This window comes from Peromyscus eremicus, chromosome 3, assembly GCF_949786415.1.
Source record: "Peromyscus eremicus chromosome 3, PerEre_H2_v1, whole genome shotgun sequence".
NCBI lineage: Eukaryota > Metazoa > Chordata > Mammalia > Rodentia > Cricetidae > Peromyscus > Peromyscus eremicus.
This window is the reverse complement of record NC_081418.1, coordinates 142,665,869-142,692,523: the sequence shown is the minus strand read 5'-3', so window position 1 is coordinate 142,692,523 and position 26,655 is coordinate 142,665,869. Positions and strand designations below refer to the sequence as shown.

Genomic DNA, 26,655 nt, shown 5'->3' with positions numbered 1-26,655 from the left:
GAAGGCCTCTGAATGATTGGTATGAGCCTTCTCTAGCACCTCTTCCCTCTTCCCTCTGCTTTATTTTTTTCTCCATAGCACTTTTCACTACCATAACATATTTTATTTTGTCTATTATATATACCTTCTATAATTGGCATTTTGAATGCCCCCCCCAAGGTTCGTCTGTTAATGACTTAGTCCCCAAGTTAGTGTTATGGGAGGTAGTAGAGTAATTAGGAGGTAAGATCTTGGTGGGAAAATTTTAGGTCACAAAGGGCATGCCTTCAAAAGGGATTATGGGCCGCCAGCTTCTTTTTTGCATGCAGGTTTGTTATATGAGAAGTCTGCTTGACCTCACATTCTTGGCCGTTGCTGTGTGACATGCCCACAAGAAGTACCCAGAGCAGGGGATCTGCTCAGTTTTTGACTGGAGTTTCCCAAACTCTGAGCCAAATAGCTTTTTTAGGAACTGGAGAAATGGTACAGTCAGCAAACCACTTGCCATGCAAGCAGGAGGACCTGAGTTCAACACTCAGCACCCATGTAAAATGCTGGGTATGTTATAGCCAGACATTATGCGAGTGAGAGACCTTGGAACACTCAGCTATAAATGGGACATCTCCATCAAATCCCTCCCCTCAGAGCTTAGGGAGTTCTTTCCCCCACCCCAGTGCCACCCCCCTCCAGCAGAGGTGAAAAAGAGTATGAGAGCCAGAGGGGATGGAGGACACCAAGGAAACAAGGTCCTCTAAATCAGCATGAGCAAAGCTCATATGAACTCACAGAGACTGAGGCAACATGCACATATTATAGCTTCCAGTCTAGTGTTTTTATGGGATTCCTAAGTGTATCAGTGTGAGTAGGTTTCTGAATCTTTTGTTTGTTTGCTTTTTGTTTTTCAAGACAGGGTTTCTTTGTGTAGCCTTGGTTGTTCTGGAACTATTTCTGTAGACCATGTTAGCCTTGAGTCACAGAGATCCACCTGCCTCTGCCTCCTGAGTGCTGGGATTAAAGATGTGCGCCACCACTGCGTGGCCACTGAATCTTGTGCCTTCTCTTGGGCTCTTTTCCTTCTGTTGATTTGTCTTGTCCAACTTCAATGTGATAATTTTTGTTTTATCTTATTTTATTTTGTTTTTAAAAAATGAATGAGTAAATGAAAACCTAGCCACTAGGGTAAAGTTTAACAGCTGAACTGTCATTTAAACCTGCTGGAAGAGGGAAAAATCATTTTTCTTTAATAGAGTGATACTGGGTATATCAACTACTCCAGACAGTTCAGGAGTAGTTGACTAACGTACAATGGACTCCACAGTTGGTTTTTTTTTTTTTTTTTTTTTTTTTTTTTTTTTTTTTTGGTGTGTGGTTGTGGGTGTGTGTGTGCATGCAGGCTTTGATTTGGTTACAGTTTGGTGTTTTTTTGGGGGGTGGTGTGTGGTTTTGTTTTCTTGAATTGGGTTTTTGGTTTTTGAGAAACAACTTAAAGTTGGGTGTGTAGGGAGGGGGAGAGGATCTGGAAGGACTTGGGGGAGGGGAAGAAGATGATCAAAATATATTTAAACTTAAAGATTGCTGGTCAGCCAGTCTATCCTAATCTGCAAGCCCTAGGTTGCAGGGAGAGCCCCTGTCTCAAAGGGCAAAGAGAATTGCATACGATGAATGGCAGCTGAGGCTGACCCTTGACACACGAGCATGTACATGCATATGAACACACAGTATTTTCTTTTAAGAAGTTAATTGTTTCAGGGTTTTTTTGTTGTTGTTTTGGTATTTCAAGACAAGGTTTCTCTAAATAACAGCTCTGACTGTGCTGGAACTCACTTTGTAGATAGGCTGGCCTCGAACTCGCAGAAATCCACTTGCCTCTGCCTCCAAGTACTGGGATTAAAGGCATGAGCCACCACAACCCAGCCAGATTTTTTTAGAGTAATGGAAAAATGACTAATTCAGTATCCCAGTACAAAATTCTAAGAGGGCAAGAATTTTTTACTTGCATAATTTATAACTAGGCAATACATTTACAATTATAATTTATAATGATAGTTATCATTTATTGCTGTATTTTCACAGCAGTGTCTGGCACATTTTAGGTGTCTAATAATCACTAATTAACTTATTTACATCAGGTCTGTGAGATGCTCAAGAGTACAGGATACATACATCTTTCTCACTGGATCCTGGCTTGTAAATCTCTCTTCTCAACACCAGTTTACCTTTATCATGCGAAGCCTTCCAAAATGTTTTCTGTGCTCCCAGATTAAACCATCCCCTAGGTTTCCTCTTGCCTGATGGCTCCCTTCTAGGGATCCTTGCATTCCTACTCGCAGATGACCATCTCATATCCAGGCTCTTTTCTAGTGGACAGGAGGAAACATGAGATGTCGATCAGTGAGGGAGTGTGGGTAAGGGAGGAAAGGGGAAGGGAGTGTGGGAAGAAGGATAAGGGCTCAGGTGGATCAGGGAGTGAGAAGCCAGGTGTTGACACAGGTCAGCTTAACAAACAGGAAGCAATCCTGAGAAGAAAGACATAAGCTCCTGCTGAGCTGGTACCAGAGTGTGTTCTCCTGGCTAGCAGAAACTTCTAGGCTTCAGAAACTTGAAGGCTTCTCATAGATCTGGCCTCTGCTTTGGCTGGCCAGTATCTCAAAGGAGAGTTAATCTTTGGAAGTTAACTGCTGCTCTACCTTCGTCTGTGGTTCTCCAGAGACATAGAAACAGCCTGAACATGATGGACGCTTTCAGCAGTGCTGCCTGTCAGTGAGAGGCTGGACTTTACTATGCCCTTGTCTCCATGTCTAGTATTAGTTGTCTAGGTGGATGTTCTTCAAGCAGTCTATTCTGTTACTATCACTTGTCAGTATTTATGTCTTCAGGTTTGGGGTAAGAAAATGTGGGCAAAACATGTTAAGTTCAAGGCAGTTTTGGTGAAGATGGGTTTTTGTTAGTTTGTTTTAATTGAACATATTTACTGACATCAGATCTTGGACTTTCTATCAGGTTTTTTGTTTTGTTTTTACAGTTTTTATGCTGACAGAGCTAAGGATTGATCCAGGGCCTCACTCTGAGTTCTCTGACTCCTAGACGATAGCTTAAATCTCTGTAGAACCGCAACAGTCAAAGCCTACAGTGTTCTTGCTTGCTTCCAGACATCAAGTTTAGTCCTTCCTGTAGATCTGTAGAGTTTCCTGTTACTAACATCCACTTAGAGCTCCTCTAAAAGTCCGTTTTATTTTGTAGTCTGTCTCATTGATTTTTATTGTGGGGATTGGAGATTAAGCCTAGCTTGTAGCGTAATAAACGTCTATCCTTCCCATGACTTGCTGGGAATTTGAACCTGAACTCTCATCGGGCAAACAAGGGTACATCTTTTTCTTCAAGATTAGGACTCTGAAGCACCCCATAGCCATAGGGATGCTCTCCCTCCCTTGAGCATTTCTCTTTGTAAAGGAAATACTTAAAATGCAAGTTTGAGTGTACAGCAGGAACCCTTGCCTTCTCACTTTCCAGAACATCATTTGAGATGTTTGTAGAGCCTCCTTCCTTACTGTGTCTGATTTAGGCCATGTGGGTGAGTCCAGGGCAGCAGTGCCCAGTAGCAGACCTTGTTGTCATTGACATAAAATAATCATGAGTAGAAAGAAAAAGGGAACTTTTTTTTTTTTTTTTTTTTTTTTTTGGTTTTTTGAGACAGCGTTTTTCCATGTAGTTTTGGTGCCTGTCCTGGATCTCGCTCTGTAGACTAGGTTGGCCTCGAACTCACAGACATCCACCTGCCTCTGCCTCCTAAGTGCTGGGACTAAAGGCATGCACCACCACTGCCCGGTGGAAAAGAGGAACTTTTTATTTTTGCAGTTGGATATATCCTCATTATGCCTGACTTGGAACCATGGTCACGTTATTGGGAAGTTTAAGAGAAAAATGCTTCATCTAAGAAAATGTTTAGTAGACTCATTTAATAATAATCTGGGGGAAAAGTCCTGGCAGGATCTGGTGGTACAGAGCTGTTGTCTTAGTCACTTGGAGGTTGAGGCAGGAGGATTGCAAGGTCAAGGCTGCCTAGGCTATAGAGCAAGTTTAAGGCTAAGTGTAGAAAACTTTACAGATCTATTTTAAGATCCTCTCAAAATAGTAAAACGACAAACAAAACAAACAGCAACAAAAAACCAGAATGGGCAAGATACATTGTTGAGTTGAAGATGCTTACCTGGTAGGCCTGAGGCCCTGGGTTAACTCCCTAGTTACGGGAGTCGGGGAGAGGGAACTCTAGTTGGATACACTGCTGGCTGTGTGTACCGAGGAAAGTCAATCCAAGTGTCTTTCCTCTTAATTACTTTAAGGGCAAATAATTGGGACTCTTTAAAAATTAACCTTTATATTATTCCTTTAATTAAAACAAACTCCACTTCTCCACCTTACCATCCTTACTCATAATAAAGTGGGTAGTATGTTTCACTGATGTAGATTAAATATAGAGTAAATTTTGATAGATAAAACTCCAGTCATTTCTGTCATGAAGTCAGATATATCTTCTCATTGAATCTAAACATTAGATATATTACATATAAAAACAACTAAAAGTTATAAATTTAAGGGGAAAGTTATTATACAGTGTTTGTTAATGTTAGATGTCACAACAGCATATAAAGCTTGAATCATTTGATGAAATGTAAAATATACTAGGAATGGTATTTCTTAATCTTTGAACCTTTGTTTATGATGTGTGTGTTGGTGTGTTTGTGAGTGTATGGTGCAAATGCCACCTACCACATGTCAAATGTTAGGATAGCCTCAGGTGTGGATTCTTGTCTTTCACCTTGTAAGAGGCAACATCTCTTGTTCACTGTTGTATACATCAGGTTACTGGCCTGTTATTTTCTGGGGTTTCTCCTGTGTTTGCCTCCATGCTGTTGGAGGGGCAGTGGGATTACAGTACCTGTTTGGTGTTATATAGGTGCTATGGGTCTGAACTCAGGTCTTCATTCTTGTATAGCAAATACTTTGCCCACTGAACCATCACCCCAGCCCAAGAAAAGGTTGGTTTGCCTGCCCGCTTTCCCTCCTCCTCCTCTCTCCTTTTTTGTATGAGTGTTTTACCTGAAGGTATGGATATATACCATGTGCTTGCCCAGTGCCCACATAGGTCAGAAGTAGTTGTTGGATTCCCTGCAATTTTGAACCACCGTGTGGATACTGGGAACTGAACCCAGGCCCTCTACAAGAGCAGCAAGTGCTCTTAAGCATGAAGTCACTTCTCCAGCACCAAGACATAGTGCTTTTTAGTTGTTAGGTACCTAGATAAAGAGCTAATTGAACAGATATAGTTTTAGGGAAAGAGGGCATTGTCTTTTTGTTTGTTTGTTTTGTTTTTTCGAGACAGGGTTTCTCTGTGTGGTTTTGGTGCTTGTCCTGGATCTCGATCTGTAGACCAGGCTGGCCTCGAACTCACAGAGATTCGCCTGGCTCTGCCTCTCGAGTGCTGGGATTAAAGGCATGCACCACCACCACCTGGCTTGAGGGCATTGTCTTTTAGGTCTATGTTATCTATATATAATTCATTAAGATTTCTGAAATGCTATATATGGAAGATCCATGGGTATATTGATTGATTCAGTTTCTAATGAAATTAAAAAAAATCAAATTGGAGTATTGTGAATGAAGGGAAAAGCAAGGTATAAAAACTGTATGTTCTGTGAACTATTTGAACAAAGGAGAAGAAAAATAACATTTCTGTTTTCTGTATTTACTTTAAACAATCTTAGGAAGAAATCAGAGGCTACTGTTAGCAGTGGTCACCAGTTAGGTGTAAAAAGAACAGGTGAGGAGCATTTACAATATATGCATTTTAAAAACTTCAGAATAGTGTTGGGAGTTTCAGTATCATGGCAATTTGTAACACCTTCATCAAAATATAACTGATGCACACTGTAGACATGTTATGCATGCAATTTTAGATTTTTTGAACCATTTAAATATCTATTGAAAATGGAAAGAAGGAAGTAAAAGCTTTGAAATTTGGCTAAGTAGTAGGTTATAAGAATTCAGGCTGAGCTGGGAGCTATCAATGTCTGTGGCCTGTGTTACCCAAAGGCTATGTGACTGTCTGTGGTCTGTGCTGCTGCCTCAAACCATGTTGATGTTTGTAGGCTGTGATGCCACCAAAACCTATCTGAGTCCATGGTCCTCCTGCAGCCAGGGGTCATGTTGATGTCCATGGCCCATGTCACCACTGAAAGCCGAGTGGATGCTTGGGTTTTTTTTTTTGTGTTGCTGCCAAGGCCATGCTGATGTCTATGGGCTGGGCTATCACTAGGGACTATATTGTGTAGCTAGAGTTTTCCTGCCTGGCCTATAGTCAGGACAAATCTCTCTCACCTGCCAGTCCCACAGCTGCTCAGACCCAACCAAGTAAACACAGAGACTTATATTGGTTACAAACTGTATGGCCGTGGCAGGCGTCTTGCTAACTGTTCTTATAGCTTAAATTAATCCATTTCTATAAATCTATACCTTGCCACGTAGCTCGTGGCTTACCGGCATCTTCACATGCTGTTTGTCATTGTGACGGCTGGCAGTGTCTCTCTGACTCAGCCTTCCACTTCCCAGCTTTATTCTCCTCCTTGTCCAGCCTACACTTCCTGCCTAGCCAATGGCCAATCAGTGTTTTATTTATTGACTAATCAGCAACACATTTGCCATACAGAACATCCCACAGCAATATTGGTGTTCATGGCCTGTGTTGCCTAGGAGGCCATGATGGTGTCCATGGCCTGTGCTGTTGCAGGGGGCTGTGTTGATGTCCCTGGTTTGTATTGCCATTAGAGACCATGTTGAGGTCCATGGCACATGCTGACACTGGAGACCATGTGGATGTCTGTGGTCCATGCTGTTGCCAAAAACTATGTGTAAGTCCACGATCCATGTTGCTGCTGACTGTAAAAGACAAGGAAGCTACTTTTGCAGTGGTATTGATGACACAGACTCACAGTTGAGGAAGAGGGACATAGAAGGCTTCTGTGACAACCCCTATCCTCCCTCCCCTAAAAAAGTAGCAGCCTAGACAGAAAGCCATCAAGGAGTGTTGTGTGATATTTTGTTTGTGTTCTGATAAATAAAGCTTGCCTGGAGATCAGAGGGCAGAGCTAGCCACTGGTTAACCATAGAGGCCAGGCATTGGTGGCACATACTTTTAATCCCAGCACTTGGGAGATAAAAAAATTGTGATAAGGTGTGGGTGGAAAAGAACTCAGTTTTCTTTAAGGGTCTGACCACTGGGAGTTTGACCATGCTCCAGTGAGTATATGGCCAGAGCAAACTGGTCCTTCCTCCTCCTCCTCCTCCTCCTCCTCCTCCTCCTCCTCCTCCTCCTCCATCTTCTCCCTTCTCCTCCCTTCTCCCTTCCCCCTTCCTCCCTTCTTCTCCTCCTCCTTCCTCCCTCTTCTTCCTCCTCCCTCCTCCTCCTCTTCCTCTTCTTCCTCCTCCTTCCCCTTCCTCCTTCCTCTCCTTCTTCTTCTTCCTCTTCCCCCTCTTCTCCCCTTTTCCCTTTTCTCTTCTCCCCCACCCTCCTCCTTCTCCTCCTCCTCCTCCTCCTCCTCCTCCTCCTCATTTCTTTTGGGCAGGGTGACAAGGGTGGGGAGTTTAAAAAAAAAAGAATTTAGGCTCGTGCAGTTCAGTTTAAGAATATTTATGCCTTGGACTTTGAGTAGAAACTTTGGGGAGGACTGTCAAGATGACTGTCAAGATGTCATCCAGTAGAAGTGTTTGCTATATAAGAAGCCTAACAAGCTGAGCTTCAGTCTACAGAACCCTTAGGTAATGGTAGGAGAGAGCCAACTCCCAGAAATTGTCCTCTGACCTCCACATGTTGATTGTGGCATGCTTGTGCCCATATTCACATACAAATCACACATGCCACACAGACAAAGAAGAACATGTGGAGGTTAGGTGGATGGTTTTGCACACAATGAACTATTTGCTTGCCATTTTTTAAATCCCACTTTAAGCACAAAAGTTTGAAAACAAAACCATCACAAATAGGCGTCTGAGCTCAGGGTATTGACATTCTTGAGAATGAGCAGCAATTGAAGAGAAATTTTTAAGTATTTATCATTATTTTTGAGACAAGATCTCATGTAGCCCAAGTTGGCCTCAAGTTCTCTATGTCATTAAGGATGACCTTGAACTCCTGATTCTCTTGCTGCTACTTCTCAAGGGCTAGAATTACTGGTGTGCAGCACCACATCTGGCTTATGGGGTACTAAGGATTGAACCCAGGGCTTCATGCTTGATAAACAAGTACTCTGTCCACTGAGATACACCCCAGCCTGCAGGGTAGAAGCAGACTATTGGTATTTAATTAAAAATTTCTACTTATAAAGAAAGGAGGTTAAGGCCATTCGTACCTCATTCTCTACAACTCTTTGTCAGGGTTCTGCCAATAATAAGGACTACAGAAAAATCAGATTTTGGGTATAAAGGGACAAGAGAACTCTAGCTGGCTTTGGCACAGTACTAAATATGTACGAATTTATACCACTCTCTTCCCTTTGTTTAAGTTATATCCCGTATTAGAGTGACTGAGCAGAGGAAAATCCTTTCCTGGTCAAGACAGGAGTCTTTCTGGACCTGCAGCAGCCAGCTCGGCCATTTCGTGCCTGGCAGAACTGTCTGCTAAGGGAAGCAAAGCGGAGCATTTTCTACTTCAGCCCGTGCATGTCTGCTGTCTTCCCCTCCTCTTGTCGTCTCCTAACCCAGATCACTACTGTGTCTCATCCTGATTTTATCGTTGAGAGCAGCCAGCCACACTCAGAGACTCAGTGCTGTGGGTGGAATCAGCTTGCTCTTGTTCTCAGATTTCTGCTTTCTGTGCCGTCGGGACATCCTTGTGCACACGCTGCATCTCTCTTCCCCAGTCCAGTCCCAGTGTGGGAGAGATGCTAAGAGGAAACTGGGTAACCCAGTAGTAGAAGCTCTGGTTTGAAAGTTAGACATTCTTAGGGTAGGGCCTTTCATTGCCGTGATCTGTGTCACTGAGCAGTCAGGACTTTAGTCAGAGCTGTGGACGTGTTGGGGACTGCAAAAGTTAGTTATTGCCAAGACAAATCTCTTGCTCTAGCTTCTTCAGTTGAACTTAGAGATGACTCTTATTCCTCACTGTTATAAAAGTATATTTTTTATATATTGAAAATAAAGTATATTGAAAATAAATACAGTGTAATGAAACAGTGCTTAGAAGACAAGACATGGACATATAATATATTAAATGTAGGACTTGTAAAATAAGATTTCTCAGGTGCCTCTATATCAGGGTCTGTGAGAAAAGTGGTAGTTGGACTGTAGAGGAGAGTGGAATTGCTTCTGTTTTCATCTACCCAGTGATGTCTCTTTTAAAAGAAAGTATGTATTTTATGTGCCTCGATGTTTTGTCTGCATGTATGTCTGTGCACCATGTATGTGCCTGGTGCTTGAGAAGGTACCAGAAGAAGGCATTGGATCACCTGGGATTGGAGTTAGATAGTTGTAAGCAACCATGTGGGTGCTGGAAATTGAACTTTGTTTCTCTGAGAGCTGCTAGAGTTCTTAACAGATGAGCCATATCTCTAGCCTCAGTGATGTCTTTTTGATTCCAGATAGGAGTGGGCTTTGGTCACCAATGTTGCCTCCCCCATCTGAGACAGAGAATCTGACTACATAGCCCAGACTGGCCTGGAATCCAGAATTCCGTCGTCTTCAGCCCCTTGAGTCCTAGCATTAAAGACGGGCACTGTCATGCTGCCTTCACTAGTGCTTCCTTCTTGAGTGCATTCCTCCTCCCTCTCTGTTTGATCCATGGTCACCCTCATCTATGGATTTTAGAAAAAGTAGGCAGTTTTGTCCTCAGAACACATATTTGTGAAGAGATAGAGTCACTGCTGCATCTGTATTTTGTAGAAGCTGCATAAGCAGTAACTTCCAGGTCACTTCTCTCTATAGCCTGGTCTCTTTTCTCCAATTAGAGAATATGACCTTCAGATGATCGAAATCTCTACCATTTTGTTCTGAAATCAGGCAATCAAATATTTATAATACTAAACTGTTTTTGGAACAAGAAACCTTTTACTTATTATGAAAGTTAAATTGAGTGTCTTATCTATAAGCATAGTGGAAGTAAGAAATTAATACAAGCAATTTCTACCAAATGTTCATCTCTAGAAGTTGAATGCCAACAGAAAATACCTGATTTTAGAAAGAGAATATTTCATGTAAGGAAAATGACCAGGATAGATACAAATCTAAGAATGTCGAAGGCTAGAACCTGGCCCAAATTATGACCATTAAACTCCAATTAGTATTACTTAGGAAATGGTTTCTTACAAGAGTTTGATGAGATAGGGGAAGCATTTTAAGGGCTCTGTATGCTATCTTCAAGTTCCAGGTTAAAGGGTTGTCTTAGTTAGGGTTTCTATTGCTGTGAAGAGACGCCATGACCACAGCAACTCTTATAATTGGGGCTGGCTTACAGTTTCAGAGGTTTGGTCCATTGCCATCATGGTGGGCCATGGCCTCCTGCAGGCGAACATGATGCTGAGAAGGAGCTGAGAGTTCTACATCTTGATCCCCAGGGAGGAGAAGCAACTGTGTGACACACTGGGCGTGGCTTGAGCATAGGAGACCTCAAAGCCACCCCCACAGTGACACAGACCCTAGTAGTGCCACTCCCTGTGTGGACCATTTTCTGTCAAACCACCACAGCGGTGAGATTTTCTAAGGTAGAAGTCAGTGATTCTCCTGAGAATGTGGTGTGAAAACTGAAGGGAAATCTATGACAGGTCAGGGGACTTGAGGTGGAGAGATGGTCTCTGGAAGGAGATAGGCCAGGGTCATGGCCATCGAGCTGTGTACATCACAGGCCTTCTGTAGTCCTGTTGACAAGCAAATCAGCTGGGTTTTTTTTTTTTTTTTGTCCCTTTTCTTCTTAAAAGGTAACTGAAATTTGTGGAACCTTGTTTTCTTGACCCTTCTCAAGGGGCACCTGTCTGCTCATCACAGTAATTCTTAAGCAAGGAGAAAAAAGTTGGGTTTTTTTTCTTTCCTAATAATATGGAATTACAAACCTTATTCTTTGCTATTGGTCTGTGCATTGTATCAAGGAATAAATAAGTAAAATGGAAGAAAACCATTTGGAATAGTAATACCTTGAGCTGCCTTTTCTAGCCCCTTTAATTTCATACAAATCATTTAGAGCATTAGGATCTCAGGTGATTATAATTATGAAAGCTATGTTTTATTTTCTTGAAGTTTTTACATTTTGAGGTTAACTGATTTAATAGTATACCACTTTCCCCCTCCTTAAGCCATGTCTACTTAATCTTTTTTCGTTTATTCAAATGAAACAGTGCATTAAGTATGGAATTAGATTAATGAAGTAAATATTATGAATCATACGCTCTCTAATCTGGTACTCCTTCTTATTTTTCTGACCCCATGTTTTGTTTTCTGTCTTTCTCTCTTCATATAGGTTGTCAGTCCAGTGCAAAGCTGTTGGAGTGAGGGAGCAAAGGTAAAGGATGATGTAATGCCCTGGCCGCCCCAAAGCATCTTTTGTTGTGGATGGTTATTCTCGTCCTCTCTTTATGAATCAAATGTGAGGGACTGCTTTGTGGAAGGAGTCCTTTGCAAGAGCACGTCAACAGGAAAGAGAAAGAGACATTCAGTTGGAGGGCTCTTGCTGAAATGGGTTTAACTCTCCTTTTGCCAGTCACCACTAGCCTGACCTCATACATTTTTAGTACAATGGAGTGGCTGAGCCTTTGAGCACACACCATTACATCATCGGGGCAAATTAAAGAACGAGGTGGGAAAAGAGGACTTATTGTTGTCATGGCCCATGAGATGATTGGAACTCAAATTGTTACTGAGAGGCTGGTGGCTCTGCTGGAAAGTGGAACGGAAAAAGTGCTGCTAATTGATAGCCGGCCATTTGTGGAATATAATACATCCCACATTTTGGAAGCCATTAATATCAACTGCTCCAAGCTGATGAAGCGAAGGTTGCAACAGGACAAAGTATTAATTACAGAACTTATCCAGCATTCTGCAAAACATAAGGTAAAATCTTTCATGACTTTTTTATTTTGAGAAATCCACAGAGTCAGTCTACTTAAAGGGTAAAGGAATTTATTAGGAAAGAAGACTTACTACAGCATAGAAGATTTATCATAGGGTCCTGGAAGGCCCAGGTACAGTCTCACGCTGTTCTTCCGCTTAAGTCTGTCCCAGCATCCAAGCCCACAAGGGAGAGAAGAATGAGGCATAAGTATGTCTCAGGTCTTAAGGGTAGCCCGAGGCCACACCCCAGGGGCAGGTACTTCAAGGTCATAGGTAGGTAGGACAGTTACCTGCTACATTTCTAGGGGCGTGTTTCAAGGTCATAGATAGAACATATATCCACTACACTTTTTAAAGTAAGTGGACACACTGAGGAAATATTTTAATTGAAACTTCATTTTAAAGTACAGAAAGTAATTTGAGGAAGTTTTGGTTGCTTTTTAGATTTTGGCAGTTTTGCCATATCTAAAATTAAATTAACAATCACACTGTCACATTAAGAATATTTTAAACTAAGTCAGGCATTGTGGTTTATGCCTATCTGTAATCCTAACATGGGAGGCTGAGGGCGAGGACCACTCCAAGTTCAAGGTAAGCCTGGGCTGCATAGCTAGATCCTGTCTTAAAAATGTCAGGGAAGGAAAAATAGTACTGTGTTTATTTATGTATTAATGTCTCGATGAAATTGTCTTATCAGTTTAAACAACATTTTGTCTTTGCTCCAAATCCACTGAAAGTCATTCTTTTCAAGTGCTTTGAAAGTAAGAATTATTAGAAGTGAAAGTAACATTTATATGTAGTAATATTAGTTAAGACATTATGTTAAGGAAATAATTACTCTTGGGATAATGAAGTATTGTGCACATGTTGGGGAAGACTGTTCCTTCCCCCTTTCCTTTTGTTTTTCTGAGACAAGGTCTTATATGGCTCAGATTGTTCTCAAATTTGCTATGTAGCTAAGGATGGCCTTGACCTCATGATAAGTGTATCTTTTAATAAATAGCATCTTTTAATAGAACCGCGTACGAGGACTGAACTCAAGTTGTCAGTCTCCTGTAGGATCTATTTTAATAAATGTTTCTTTAGGTGAAGGATTGTCATTTTTATTTTGCAAGTTATATTGTTTGTCAACTTTACCCTTTTGTCAAGTTTTCAGGACATCATAAAAGTAGCACCAATTTTGCCTTTGAAAAAAATCATTTTTTACTAGCACTTAACCACTTCTATGCTAATTTTACCCAGTAAATTGATTGAATTTCATTTATTCAAGTTAATAATTGAAAATAAGAAGCTGTTAATTGTTTCAAAACCAGTAAAATGTGAGTTCCTACAAAGCCAATGGCTTGTTAGATTATTTTTCTCAAACCGTCCTCCACCTCCCAATCCCTTTTTGAGCTAGGGTCACAAGTAGCCCAAATGGGCTTTGACTTTGTCTTAGGTAAGCATGACCTTGACTCCTGATTCTTCCCCTTCCACCTCTCAAGTGCTGGACTGCAGGTATGCACTGCCAATCCAGGCTCTCACCTTCCTTCTTAACAAGCTTCATATTTGCATTTTAGGTTGACATTGACTGCAACCAGAAGGTGGTAGTTTATGATCAGAGTTCCCAAGATGTTGCTTCTCTATCGTCAGACTGCTTTCTCACTGTACTTCTGGGTAAACTGGAGAAGAGCTTCAACTCTGTTCACCTGCTTGCAGGTGAGTCTGGGTACAGTGGAAAGGACTTGGTCTGTTACTTTGTTGTACGAAAACAGTATCACAACTAGTGTGTAAAGTGAATTACAGCTTTTGATTAATGGTTCCATTGATCTTGAATACTGTTATTCCTCCACATTAAATTAGTCAGTGGTGTTTGCTTTGTTTTCTGTTTGTTTGATTTTGAAGCCGGGTCTCACTATGAAGCCTCAAGTTTGAAGCAGTCCCCTGCCTCGGCTTCCCTAGTACTGGAATTATAGGTGTGAACCATCACACCTGGCTTGGTCAGTGTAATCTGACCTGGCTAAAATGCCTCTTGGTATTTTATTAGCTGGAAATATCACATATGGCTAGCTCAGCGCCACTTGCTTGTGTCTGATGATTTTCTGTGTTCCTGCTGTGTAAACACTGAGTGATCCACAGCTCAGCTATTATGAATTCTTACCTTGTGGCCAGAGCCAGACCAGCATCACCGTGTCAGACTCTTACTGTAAACACTTGAGAGAGACTCCAGATAAGCTCACCTTCTTGGGCATGTGAATAATAAAATAAGGAACAAATTATGCGGACTATTTCCTCTAATTATTAGGTAGACTTTTTTTGTTTGTTGTTGTTGTTATTATTTTTTTGATACAGGGTTTCTCTGTGTAGCTTTGGAGCCTGTCCTGGAACTCCTCTGTAGACCAGGCTGGCCTGGATCTCACAGAAATCTGCCTGCCTCTGCCTCCCAAGTGCTGGGATTAAAGTTGTGTACCCCCACTTCCTGGCTAGACTTTTAAAACTTACTTACTTGTGTATTTGTGTGTGTGTGTGATTTTTGTTTGTTTTTTGTGCTTGGAAAAAGTTTCAATATATAAATGCTAAGCAACTGGGTAATTTTGTAAAGCACATGGGAATGACTGCTCTCCCTGAGAAAGAGCAGCGTGGCAGGTGCATCTGTCTCAGGGAATTAAACAGTTCATCCTTGGCTTACCTGTTGCAGACTGGCTCTCCCTGGGGCTAGCTCACAGAATGGGAAAATACAGTTGACCAATGCATAGGACCTTAACAGAAAGCTGCTACCAGACAGATTCCAGCTGTAATACCGGAGTGTTTTTTTTTTTTGTTGTTGTTGTTGTTTTTTTAAATGTGACCTAAGGAAAGATATTGATAGACATTGTCATTTTCTACCTTTGGTGTTTATTGGAAGGAGGATGCAGTGAGCTTGATTAGTTATTGGTAATTAGTTATTAGAAATATAAACACATCAATATTAAGATTGGTCAGTTGTTGCTGTGTGAATAGTTTTTAAATGTTAACACTGTGAAACTCCATGCAGATTTAGGTGAGATCTCCAGTTCTGTCACACCTTTTTGCTTTAATTCTCTAGGAAGAAGGATAGTTATTTGTTTGTTTGTTTTTGTTTTGTTTTGTTTGCCTTCTCCCCCTCAGGTCATCTCTAACCACACCTTACATTTATGCTGTGATTCTCCAGGTCTCTCTGTATGGTAGTTTACAGAAGTCTGTGACTAAGATTTATTATATTTTGTCTTGTCTCTGTTGATAGATGTATGTAATGCTTAGTGTATGTTCTAACATTGAGCCAGTCAACCCCTGGCCTCTTACCCATCCTGATAGGCACATTTTAAAGGGGATATAAGTGGATTAGATATAACAACTATTCGAGTTCAACTCAGGGTAAATTTGGAACTCCTTTCAAGATTTTGTAGCCACTGTGATGGACTTTACCTCAGAGTACTATTAGTGAGCTCAGGTTTGTCGTGATCTCATTTCACTAACCTGCACAATGTAGGGATCACTCATGTTGGACAAGCGTATTATTTACTGAATCATACCCTTGTCCCAGTTTTTAAAGAGTTTGTCAGGACAGCCCACCTACTTTCTAAAACATCTTCCCTGTGGGGAGCTCTGACCTGACAGCTTGATCAACAGACAGCCCTCTGTAGGTGTGCTCACAGTGAGTTTCTAGGTAGATGTCTTACTGTCGTCCTTTATTCCCTCTGCTGAGGGCCTTCCTTTGTTTTGTGAAAAGGTTATCAATTGTGTGTGGCTTTGGGAGAGGCACTCACTGGGCTACAAGGAAGAATAGGAGTTCAGTCTGACCAGCTGGACCAACCTGACGACACACTGAGTCAGAACACCTCATTCCCATTTCATACAAGAAATGTTTCCTGGATGTGTGGAGTGCTGAGTCAGTGGGAGGAGTGTCAGATGCGGTGGGTTAGAAGTCACTGGAGCTAGAGCAAGAGGGAGGCAGCCGCTTTGCTCTGTACTGATCCAGTGCTTATCCCTGCCTTTTGCCCTACAGAAGGAAAATTCAAGCTTGGGATGTGAGGAAGGGAGAGATGGGCTCTAAGAGAACACAGAGGAGCCACTTTGAGCGTTTGACACTATATAAACCTCAGATATTGACAGAGGAAGGGCTGAAGAAAGCAAGACAGGCGGAGAAAAAGAAGAGAGTGGGTGCTCTGGAGGAGTCAGGGTCTTCTGATGGCCGTGGTGTCCAAACTAGTGCAACATGAATCACTAAATGGTCTTGAAAAAAAATCCCGGAGCCAGATATTGGGGTAAATGCTGAAAGATCAGAGAGACAAAGGAACAAGCCACAGCTACTACCCCTTACCTCACCAACTCCTCAGCCTGAAAAAGCTTTCTAGCCAAAAGGGACGCTTATATACCTTTCTCCATCCAGCCATTAAAGGTGTGTGTCACCACTGCCTGGCTCTGTTTCTCTCCTAAAGTGAGTCAATCTCATGTAGTCCAGGGTGGCTTTGAACTCACAGAGATCCAAACTGATCTCTGCCTCCCCGAGTGCTAGGATTAAAGGTGTGTGCCACCACTACCTAGTTTCTATGTTTAATCTAGTGGCTTCTTCTGTTCTATGATCTTCAGGCAAATTTTATTAGGGTACACAATATATCACCACAAACTAGCACTGGTTTCTGGGTTTCTGACATGTTTATTGACACACTACATGAAGCTGAGAAAAATAGGGGAACTATGCTTTTAAAAACTCTGCTGCTCATGGCTGACTGTCTTTAGAAAAGTCATTTAACTGGAGTTACATTTTTTGTTTTTTTTCTTTCCCAGCTATCAAAAAATAGATGTTTCATTTACTCTGAGAATATTTTTTTGTGAGAATCAGATAATACATGTGAAATATGTTTCAGTGGTCTTTTTTGAGACTATCATCATTATGAACTAGAAGACAAAAATAAGAAGTTGCTAATATTGACTTATGAACCAACTACTTTGGTTTTGTTAACCTTAAGAAAACTTGAAAAAACAAACTTGTTTCTTGGCTTTTACTTACACACTGTTGTTCACTTTATCATCTCAGTCTTTTTGTCCTTGTCCTTATTTAAGAGTGCTAGATTTATTTCACAGAACTGAATAAATATAGGAGAAAAAGCTCCTTTAACTCAGACTTTCTTTTATTTTTTGTTTTTTTGTCTTTTGGGGTTTTTCAAGACAGAGTTTTTCAGTGTAGTTTGGAGCCTGTCCTGGATCTCGCTCTGTAGACCAGACTGGCCTCGAACTCACAGAGATTCGCCTGGCTCTGCCTCCCGAGTGCTGGGATTAAAGGTGTGTGCCACTACCGCCTAGTTCAGGCTTTCATTTTATACTAACGTAAAACAGATGCAGAAATGGATTAATTAGATAGCAAGTATGTTAAAAGATAATCTACAGATAAATCATATTATTCTGTTACTCCCCCCCCCCTTTGGTTAGTCTTGAGACATACCCACACTGCCTCCACTTCTACCTCTTTATATCTTACCAACATGTGCTACCACAACCTGTGGCATTCCCAGGCTTCTTTCTCAGCCTCCTGAGTGTTGGAATTATGGGTGGGTGTAGCCATGCCTTCCTTTCTTTCCTCACTGAGTAAATGCAGAAGGGCAGCTTTGAGGGTAGTGTAGTGGTAGAGTGTGTGCTTAACAAGGAAGGTCCTGGGTCGAATCTCATCATTGCCTTACTTCTAGAAGGAAGGGTAGAGGAAGAAAAGAGAGAAGAAAAGATAGGCCCACATACTTCCCTCCCCTCCCCTCCCCTCCCCCCTCCCTCCCCCTCCCCCTCCCCCTCTCCCTCCCCCTCCCCCTCTCCCTCCCCCTCCCCCTCCCCCCTCTCCCTCCCCCTCCCCCTTTCCCTTTCCTTTCCTGTGATTATAGAAAATCGAACACAGGACAAATGCTGTGCTCATTTGTCCGTAGCTCATATCTGTCCTGTGATGAGTGACAGGCTAACTGTACAGCAGATGAAACTCACAGATGAATCACAGACTTCAACTCTTTCACACACAGATAATGGCTCAGTGACTCAACTCTTCAAAGTTCTCACCAATGAGCCTAAGGCTCATACCTACAAGTATTTCTAGAATCTTCTATAATTTTCTTAAGCCTAGATTGGGAATTAAGAGTACTTTTTCTTTCTTTCTTTCTTTCTTTTTTTTTTTTTTTTTTAGACAGGCCTTTGTATGTAGTCCCAGTGGTCCTGAAATATGTAGACCAGGCTGGCCTCAGACTCATAGAGATGGTCCTACTTCTGCCTTCCAAATGTGGAGATTAAAGGCATGAACCACCATGCCTGGCCTAGGATGCTTTTTCTTTCTTTTTAAAATTTATTTATTTTATTTCACATTCATTGGTGTTTTGCCTGCATGTGTTGCATGAATCCTAAATGGTCTTATAATAAAAACCCTGAGCCAGATATTGGGGTAAATGCTGAAAGATCAGAGAGACAAAGGAACAAGCCACAGCCACTTCTCACCTCGTCAACTCTTCAGCCAATAGTGTCTGTCTCCATGAATCCTCAGACTGAATGCCTCTGAGTCCTCAGCCAAAAAGCCTAAGTTTCCTGTCTCCTCACACCCTATATGCCTTTCTCCACCCAGCCATTTCACTTCCTTCCTAGTGCTGGGATTAATGGCGTGTATGCTTCCCAAATACTGGTAGCAAAAGTATGAGATCTCAAGTGCTGGGATTAAAGGCCCGTGACTCCCAAGTACTGGGATTAAAAGTGTGTGCTACCACTGCCTGACTCTGTTTCTCTCCTAGATTGGATCAATCTCATGTAGTCTGAGGTGGCTTTGAACTCACAGAGATCCAGACCCCCGAGTGCTAGGATTAAAGGTGTGTGCCACCACTGTCTGGCCTCTTGTTTTATCTGGTAGCTGCCTCTGATCCTCAGGCAAGCTTTATTTGATAGACAGTATATCACCACATGCATGTATGTCTGTACGAGTGTGTATCAGATCCCCTAGAACCAGAGTTCCAGACAGCTGTGATCTGCCATGTGAGTGCTGGGAATTGAACCCAAGTCCTGTGGAAGAGCAGCAGTGCTTTTAACCATCTTTCCAGCCCAGGATGCTTTTTCTTAAGGACATTTTTTAGTAGCTCTTTCAGCCTCTTATAGATTTTAGAGTCATAATCTTCACATTTTATGGAATGAAACAATGTATAAAAATTACTGTACATAAAAACTTCAAAGCATTAAATTATCTTAGCCAGTGAGGGGCTCATCAAATAAAAGTATAACTACGTCCTATGCTAAATAGATTTGAGTAATTATTGAAAAATACCATTATTAAGTATTTTGTGGGCTATAGTGCTGTGATTAAAGGACAAATACTTTACTTTTTTTTTTTTTTAGAAAGTTTTGCCTAGTGTAGATCGAAGTGAACAAATGTATATTGAGTCTTTATGTATTTTAAACAGGGGTCTAGAGTGATTTAATAGGTTCGTTAATAAATGTTAAATTTCTGTTTTACAGAATTAATTACTGCACTTCCCAAGGAAAACATAATAAAACTGATTTTTCTGGTTACAGATTTCCTGTTTGTGCTATTATTATTATTAATTCTATTACCTAGTTTGATGCCTCTTCCCCTTTGAAAATGAAATAACATCTTCAGTCATTCCATACCAAAACTTGTAGCATCTGGTAAAAGATTGAAATAAATATATTTCAGTAAAAGCACTTTAGTTATTCAGAATTGGTTTCTATTTGTCAAAAACAAACAAAAACAAAACAAAAACCTGTAGTGACTGAGAGTCACTGAAATTAGGTGTTTACATTTACATATACAGTGGAATTCTTTAGCCTTACAAAGCAAAGGGTTGAGGGTTACAGCACAGTGGTAGAATATTTACCCAACATAGATGACGCTCTGGGATCAATCTTAGGACTTCAGGGGGAAAAAAAGCATGCAGTTTTCTATAATATGAACCAGGAAAGAATTATGCTGAGTGAGATCAGCCAGGTACAGAAGGATAAATGCTGCATCAGACTCACTTATATATTGAGTCTAAAAGTCACTGAGGCAGAGAATTGAAGCCAGATGTGGTGGTGTATGCTTGTAAACACACCACTTGGGAAGTGGAAGCAGAAGCATCAGGAGTTTAGGGTGATCGGTCTTGGGCAGTATCAAACCCTGTTTCAAAAAACCAAAAATAAATAAACAAACCAAAAAGGAAACAGTTGAATGGGTGGGAGGTAGGAGTGATGATGCTGATGTTGATACAGTCCTTTTGAGTTACTAGTTGAATAGGTTTCTGGAAGTTGCAACATGGTGAGTATAGTTAATAATATCTGCTAAGAGAATAGAACATGTTAATATTATATCCACAAAACGATAGTATATAAAGTATGATAACATTTCAAAATTTATATCAAATGATTATTTATAAACATACAAGTTTTACTTGCCAGTTATACTTGAAGAAAATTAGAAGAAAAGGAATCACTTTTGCTACTTGTTGCCATGTGTTTGCCTGGTGTTCTGAGTCTCAGTTTGCATGAAGTTATTAAATTAGACTGTCTTTCCTGCACTTGTTACTTGCCAGTGTGTTTGTCACTTCTAGCTCTCAGTGACTGAGACATAATGCCTGAGACTATGTCTTTGATAAAATGGGCTACAGAGCCAACTAAAGTAGTTACTTGTTTCCTCATTCCGACATTTCCACAAGCCAGGCAAAAGCACCTGGAAGACAACAGTGACATCAGTCTACTCTTACTCCACTTGTGTCGTTATGTGCTCTGGGGAGATGCCAGGGCTGGGCATATTTGGCTTTTTTACGGTGAGCCTTCAGAATTCGATGGGCACATTTGTGATTGTGCTGTGGACTTGGCTCTAGGGAAGGGGCCACTGGAAGAGCAAAGGCTTGTCCCTAACCTGAGAGTCTCCTGGTTACTTTGGGGAAACATGTCTAAACAGAATGAAAGAAGAGGAAGCACATGATTATGTGCTGTGTGATAGATACAGTGATAAGAGATGGTTCAGTGTGAGTTCTGTAGAAACAGGGCAAGATTTAGTTACAGCAATGGAATCTTAGTTGAACCTTGAAAACTGAGTGATATTTGAGTGTGGAAGTTCTTTCAAATTCAGTGGGGGAGAAGTGTAGTATGATAGCTCCTGCTACACAAACTTGGTGATCTGAATTCAGTCTCCAGAACCCATAAAAAGGTAGAAGGAGAACTAACCCCATGGAGTTGTTCTTTGACTTCCGTATATGTGCCGTGACACACTCCCCTTCTGCAAATACTACGTTAAAGCCAGGATCTGGAGATACAGCTCAGTTGGTACAGTGCTTGCCCTAGTGTTCAGGAAGCTCTGGATTTAATCTCCAACACCACAAAACATGGGAGTGGTGGCACACACCTCTAATTCCAGCATTCTATAGGCTGACACAGAAGAATTATGAGGTCAAGGTCAGTTTAGGCTATATAACTTGATGTTTAGAAACAAAACAGACAGGAATGATAGATTTAGAAGATTATGAGGAGATTGGTGGGGATTTTTTTTTTTCTGCAAAGGGGAAGAAATGGGAATTGAGATGAATTGAGATGAAATTATACAAGCTCTTTAAATATGAGTTTATTTAGATGTGATAGGCATTGTGAGCTGTCAGAGGTTGGGCTGTAACATCTGTCATCTTACACTCACCAGGTCTTTCTTCTCCCATCTGTAAGAAGTCTTCATCTTCTATGATCTCAGTCAAGCCAACACCGTCCATCTTCCAGAATGCTCTAGGAGCTTCTAACTGTTCTCACATCCTCTTGTCTTGCCTGCCACATTCCAGCCAGCATGCACAGTTGGAGCCAAAGTTAAATATATTTTATTTCCAGATTGTTTCACTTTCAATTTAATCTTAGGATAAACTATAGAATCCCTAACTCTAACAGAGGCTGATTTCTGCCTGCCTCTCTGACTGAGCCATGTTCTCTCTCCATTTCCTTCTCTCCTCTTCCCTTCCTGTCCTCCCCTTCTTCTCTCCTCTATGCTCTGCTCCATTCTTCTGTATCATCCCTCCCTTCCCCCCTTCCCCTTTTTTCCTTTTTCCTCCCTCCCTTTTTAGACCATCAGTCTTTATCCCATTTGCTTTAAATCTGCAGCTTTATGGTCTCTGGACCTCCACAGAAAACTTTTTCTTCTCTGCCTTGGAGTCTCTTTCTCTGCCACTTATCTAGGTGTGTCCTACATTCAGTGTCATTTTAAACCTTCTCCTGGTTACCAGGTACAGTTGGTTACCACAGTTTGTTAGCTACCAAACACAATTAGTCAAGTGTTCATCTTATATCATTTGGTTAAAATTAGTCTCACTAAGTTGTGAACTCCAGAAATGGTCTCTGTCCTCGTCCACTGGCCCCTTTCCTTAGCACTGTGTCCAGATCACAGTACATGCTCGTTGATGATTTTGTTTTTATTTGTTCCTTTTTGTTTTTGAGACCCATACTCTCTATATAACACTAGCTGTCCTGAAACCTTACGTAGACCAGTCTGGCTTCAAACTCACAAGAGATCCACCTACCTCAGCCTCCCAAATGTTGAGATCAAAGGTGTGTACCACATACCAGGATCTTGAATTTTGTTTTGTTTTGTTTTTTGTAAGCATGTATCCCAGTGGTTTTTATTGTTGCTTGGGTTATTGAATAGGGATCATTTTCTTCCTTTGCTACTTTTTTTGAAGTCTCCTATGAAATTGTGAAGTTGGTCAAAGAGGGAGGACAGGGTTTTGTTGTTGTTTGCACTACTGGAGATTGAACCTAGGGCCTAGTGCATAGTAGGCAAATGCTCTGTCACTGAGCTATACTCCCAGCTATTATCTTTTTACTTTTGAGACAGTGTCTCACTAAATTGCCCAAGCTGGCCTTGAATCTGCAATCTTCCAGTCTCAGATTCTAAATAACTAGGCTAACAGGCTTACTCCACCAGACCCAGCGAAGACTGTTGATAAGAGTACAATACACAGATGGTCTTGAGAAGCTTGCCCAAGAGTAGATTAGGAAGTTTTGAACTGCACATAGAAAGGTGACTGACATGTATAGTGAATGGTTCATGACCGTGTACTAGTTAGTTGGATTTGAGTGAATCATTTTCTGGAGTGGAGACTTACGTTTGCTTTTTATCTTGCCTCATAAAATTACCTTGATTGATAATCATATTTCAGATCACTTAAGGCACTTCCAGCAGCCACCTCATCCTCTTTGGGGTGTGATTGTAACCATTGTCCCAAAGGTTTTCTAAGGATGTGCCCTTGATTCCCTGAGCCGCAAAGACAGGACTACCGGCCCACTGTTACAGAATCCTGGGCCACTTAGGATGTTTGAGAAACTTGACTTGCTATTTCTTTGTATAAGTTCCCTGAGTAAAGACATACAAGGATGCAGTGTTGCTTTTGGCTGACCAAAATGGCATTCACTAGATCTACCTTTTCCCTTTAATAGCAGGAAATTATTTTTCTTGCTCTGTGCCTTTTCTCTCATCTAAGAGTCTCTGGGACATTGTAGTCGACAAATAGGAAGCAGGTTTGTGCTCCCACCCATGCCAGCTTAACTGTTGTTTTTGAATGGAATCAGGAAATCCTTTCTGAATACTAAAAATACACAAAATTTGTGTCCATCAACAGTTATTCATTGTAACAAGAAAGGATTCAATAAACATTTGCTGAATTCTAATTATATGCTAGGCACTATGGTAAATGGTGAAGTGATTATAAGAGTGTTATTCACAATGAATTATAGCTAGAGAAACAAGACAGATCACAACACACACACACACACACACACACACACACACACACACAAATTCACAATTACCAGGTCCTTCATACTTCTGCCCAATCACCAGTATGAGTTTTATAGAACTAACTTTTTGTTTGTTTGTGTGTTTGTTGTTGTTTTAAAGATAAGGGCCCCATGTGGCCCAGGCTGGCTCTGAACTTGACAGGAGCCAAAGATAACCTTGAATTCCTGCTTTTGCTCCACATCCCAAGTGCTAGAATTATAGATATGTGTCACCACACTAAGTGAATTTTACAGAACTACTAAATTAGATGCCAGCAAGGTAGTTTAGCAGGTAAAGAAAGGCACCTGTTGTGCAAGCCTGGCAACCTGAGTTTGACATCTGGAAACAATGGAAAGGTGGAATGAGAATCGGCTCCATAAAATTGTCCTAAGTTCTTAAAATATTTTAAATGCCATATTCTGTAGGTCTTTAAAGTGTTTGAAGATTGCCTATCTATCTCTGTATGACCTTGAAAACCTAACTAACATGCTATAAGTTTGCTATGTATATGATTATTAATCTGTATTTCTTAATTATATATTATATTTTTAAATGAGCTGCATAAACATAATACCCTAAACAAGAGTAGAAATATACATACAGTATAACAAAATTAACTTTAAATTTGTATCAATAAACCAAAATCCATACCAATGTAAAATATGTAAGATTAATAGTTATTTTTTGATTAAAGTAGATTCAGTAATCTACCCCTTTATCCTATCATTTCTATATCCGCCTTTTTATTTTCAGAACAAGTTCCTGAATCCAATCTCCTTTGTTTAGCTTTTTTCCTGACCATTATCCATAACAACTTGTAACCAACCTCCCTAAATGATGACAAACATTCCTAATTTATATTTGGGGATGTGAGCATAGTCCTCTAGACTACTTCCTGCTGATTGGGGGCACTGGTAATCTGTGGGGGACCCTGAGAAAATTTAGGATTATGGTCAGGTCCTGACTGGAGTAGTCTATGAGCCTGGATCATCTCAGCCAGCAGCTTTGAAGCTGTCTTAGATATAGAACTCAGAGGAAACTGCAACAGAGGTGCTCTGAAACATTGGATCATCTGGGCCATCTGTTCCGATCAGAGATTTTTCAGGGGTCTTCGTCAATCAAACCTGATTTTTCTTAACCCAAAATGAATCCACAAGCCTCTTATTTCCTGTGGAAATAAAAGCAGAACCTCTTTTCCAAAGTAACATATCTTTTGACTTAAATTTTGAAGTCAAGATATTTTTTAAATACATAGGTTGGTTTAATCTAGCAGCTTTCATAATCAAATGTCTCTTAGCAGTTATCATTTGTTCATTAGCAGTCAAAAAATGTAAAGACGAAACAATAACATACAGTATCCAGACTCTGTGCATTTTCTGTCTTTACGTGGCTTATATTTTTTATTACTCTATTTTTTAATGACTTTTTCTACCCTTTTCCTTTTCTCTTCCAAGCTTACTAATATTTTTAAACACACTATGACCTGTTTAGAGAGTTTTTTTTTCCATCAGAATCTGTCTTTACTGTGTATCTGTAACCTTTTCTGTCTGTGTGAACAAAAACATTGCTGTGTAATTTAGATCATGGCATGCTGGTCCTGGCTCCTACCCCTGGGTTCCCTGAGAGTCTAATCTCATTTTGAAGGCACGTTTATTGCCAGCTCTGGGAGCCATGTTTAGTGCCCCAACTCTGGGAAGTTTCTAGTTCCACGCTCCCACTGAGGAGCATGCTGCCTGGTGCTCCCTCCCTCCCTCCCTCCCTCCCTCTCTCCCCCCCCCCCTCTTTCTTTTTTAACAGATGATAGTACTTCTGGTTGGTGGTATAAGGAAGTGCCTCAGGGAGGAACTTTTTCCAGGCTGAGTGAGAGCACAGTGACATATAATTGAAGCTCGACCACGTGTTTTCTCTGTCCAGAATAATAGGTTTTTATTTCTACACATGCATTCTTTTGGTTGGATGGTGCAAGGTTAACTGACAGCACCCTTGTAGTGTGTCTGTTACTCTCTCTATCTCCACTTCTGTCCAGACCAGGAGCCTGTGCCTGTATGTGACGACCTGTTCAGACTTAGAGCCACAGCCGCTGGGAAGTTCAGCTGCGCACTAGGGAAATTGTGTGTTACTGCCCTTTCACATTTCTGCACTCCCAGATGACAAACAGTGTAAAATGTAGGGAGCAGAGGTAGTTGGTAATATCAACGAGACGAGTCCATGATAACTTTTAAAATACTGCAAGTTTTTTAAAATACACAAACATGGATTGCTTAGGACAGGGAGCCTTATGATGAGGTCAGATGACTTGCTGCTTTTAGTTTGTATCTGGCAGCCCTTGGGAACAAAGTATACATAAATGAGCTGTGTATGCTTTTCTTTTGACTTAGTCTTGTTTGCAAGAGAATCTTTGAAAGGAAAGGGGACAGTTTAGATATGTGGAAACCTAGTTGCTGATGAAGCTCCAGGCAGTTTCTAAAGGTTCAGGGTAGATCTGCAGTGTGTCATCTGTTGTTAATTAATTAATGAAATGAAGCTGGAGTCACTAGAACACAACAGTGAATGAAAGGTTGGTGAATGGAAAACACTGTCAATAAAGGAGGATGTCAGCAGAGTGGGTATTGTCGTAGATAAAGAACAGGAAAATGTACTCGGGCTGATGTAGGATTTTCTGAAAGTGCACAGTTTAGGACATTTTGAGCCAGACTGAGCACTAAATGATGTTCCAGTTTCATTGAAAACTATTAAATATTTCAAATTCTGGCTGTTAGTGTTTGTACTAGATATTAGTTGAAAATACTCAGACAAAAGTATATTTTGTTTAGCAACAAAGTCTTACT

At 40.9% G+C, this 26,655-nt stretch overlaps 1 protein-coding gene across 2 annotated transcripts in view; it reads left to right on the top strand.

Moving 5' to 3' along the window:
• The window catches only part of Dusp16 (dual specificity phosphatase 16), an 84,435-nt gene that overhangs the window by 27,327 nt on the left and 30,453 nt on the right, over window positions 1-26,655 (top strand). For both annotated transcript variants that reach the window (XM_059258703.1, XM_059258704.1), the window contains exons 2-3: window positions 11,477-12,066; window positions 13,626-13,764. In XM_059258703.1, the coding sequence (XP_059114686.1) occupies window positions 11,839-12,066; window positions 13,626-13,764 (367 nt within the window). In that variant the 5' untranslated portion in view covers window positions 11,477-11,838. The remainder of the gene's footprint in view (window positions 1-11,476; window positions 12,067-13,625; window positions 13,765-26,655) is intronic.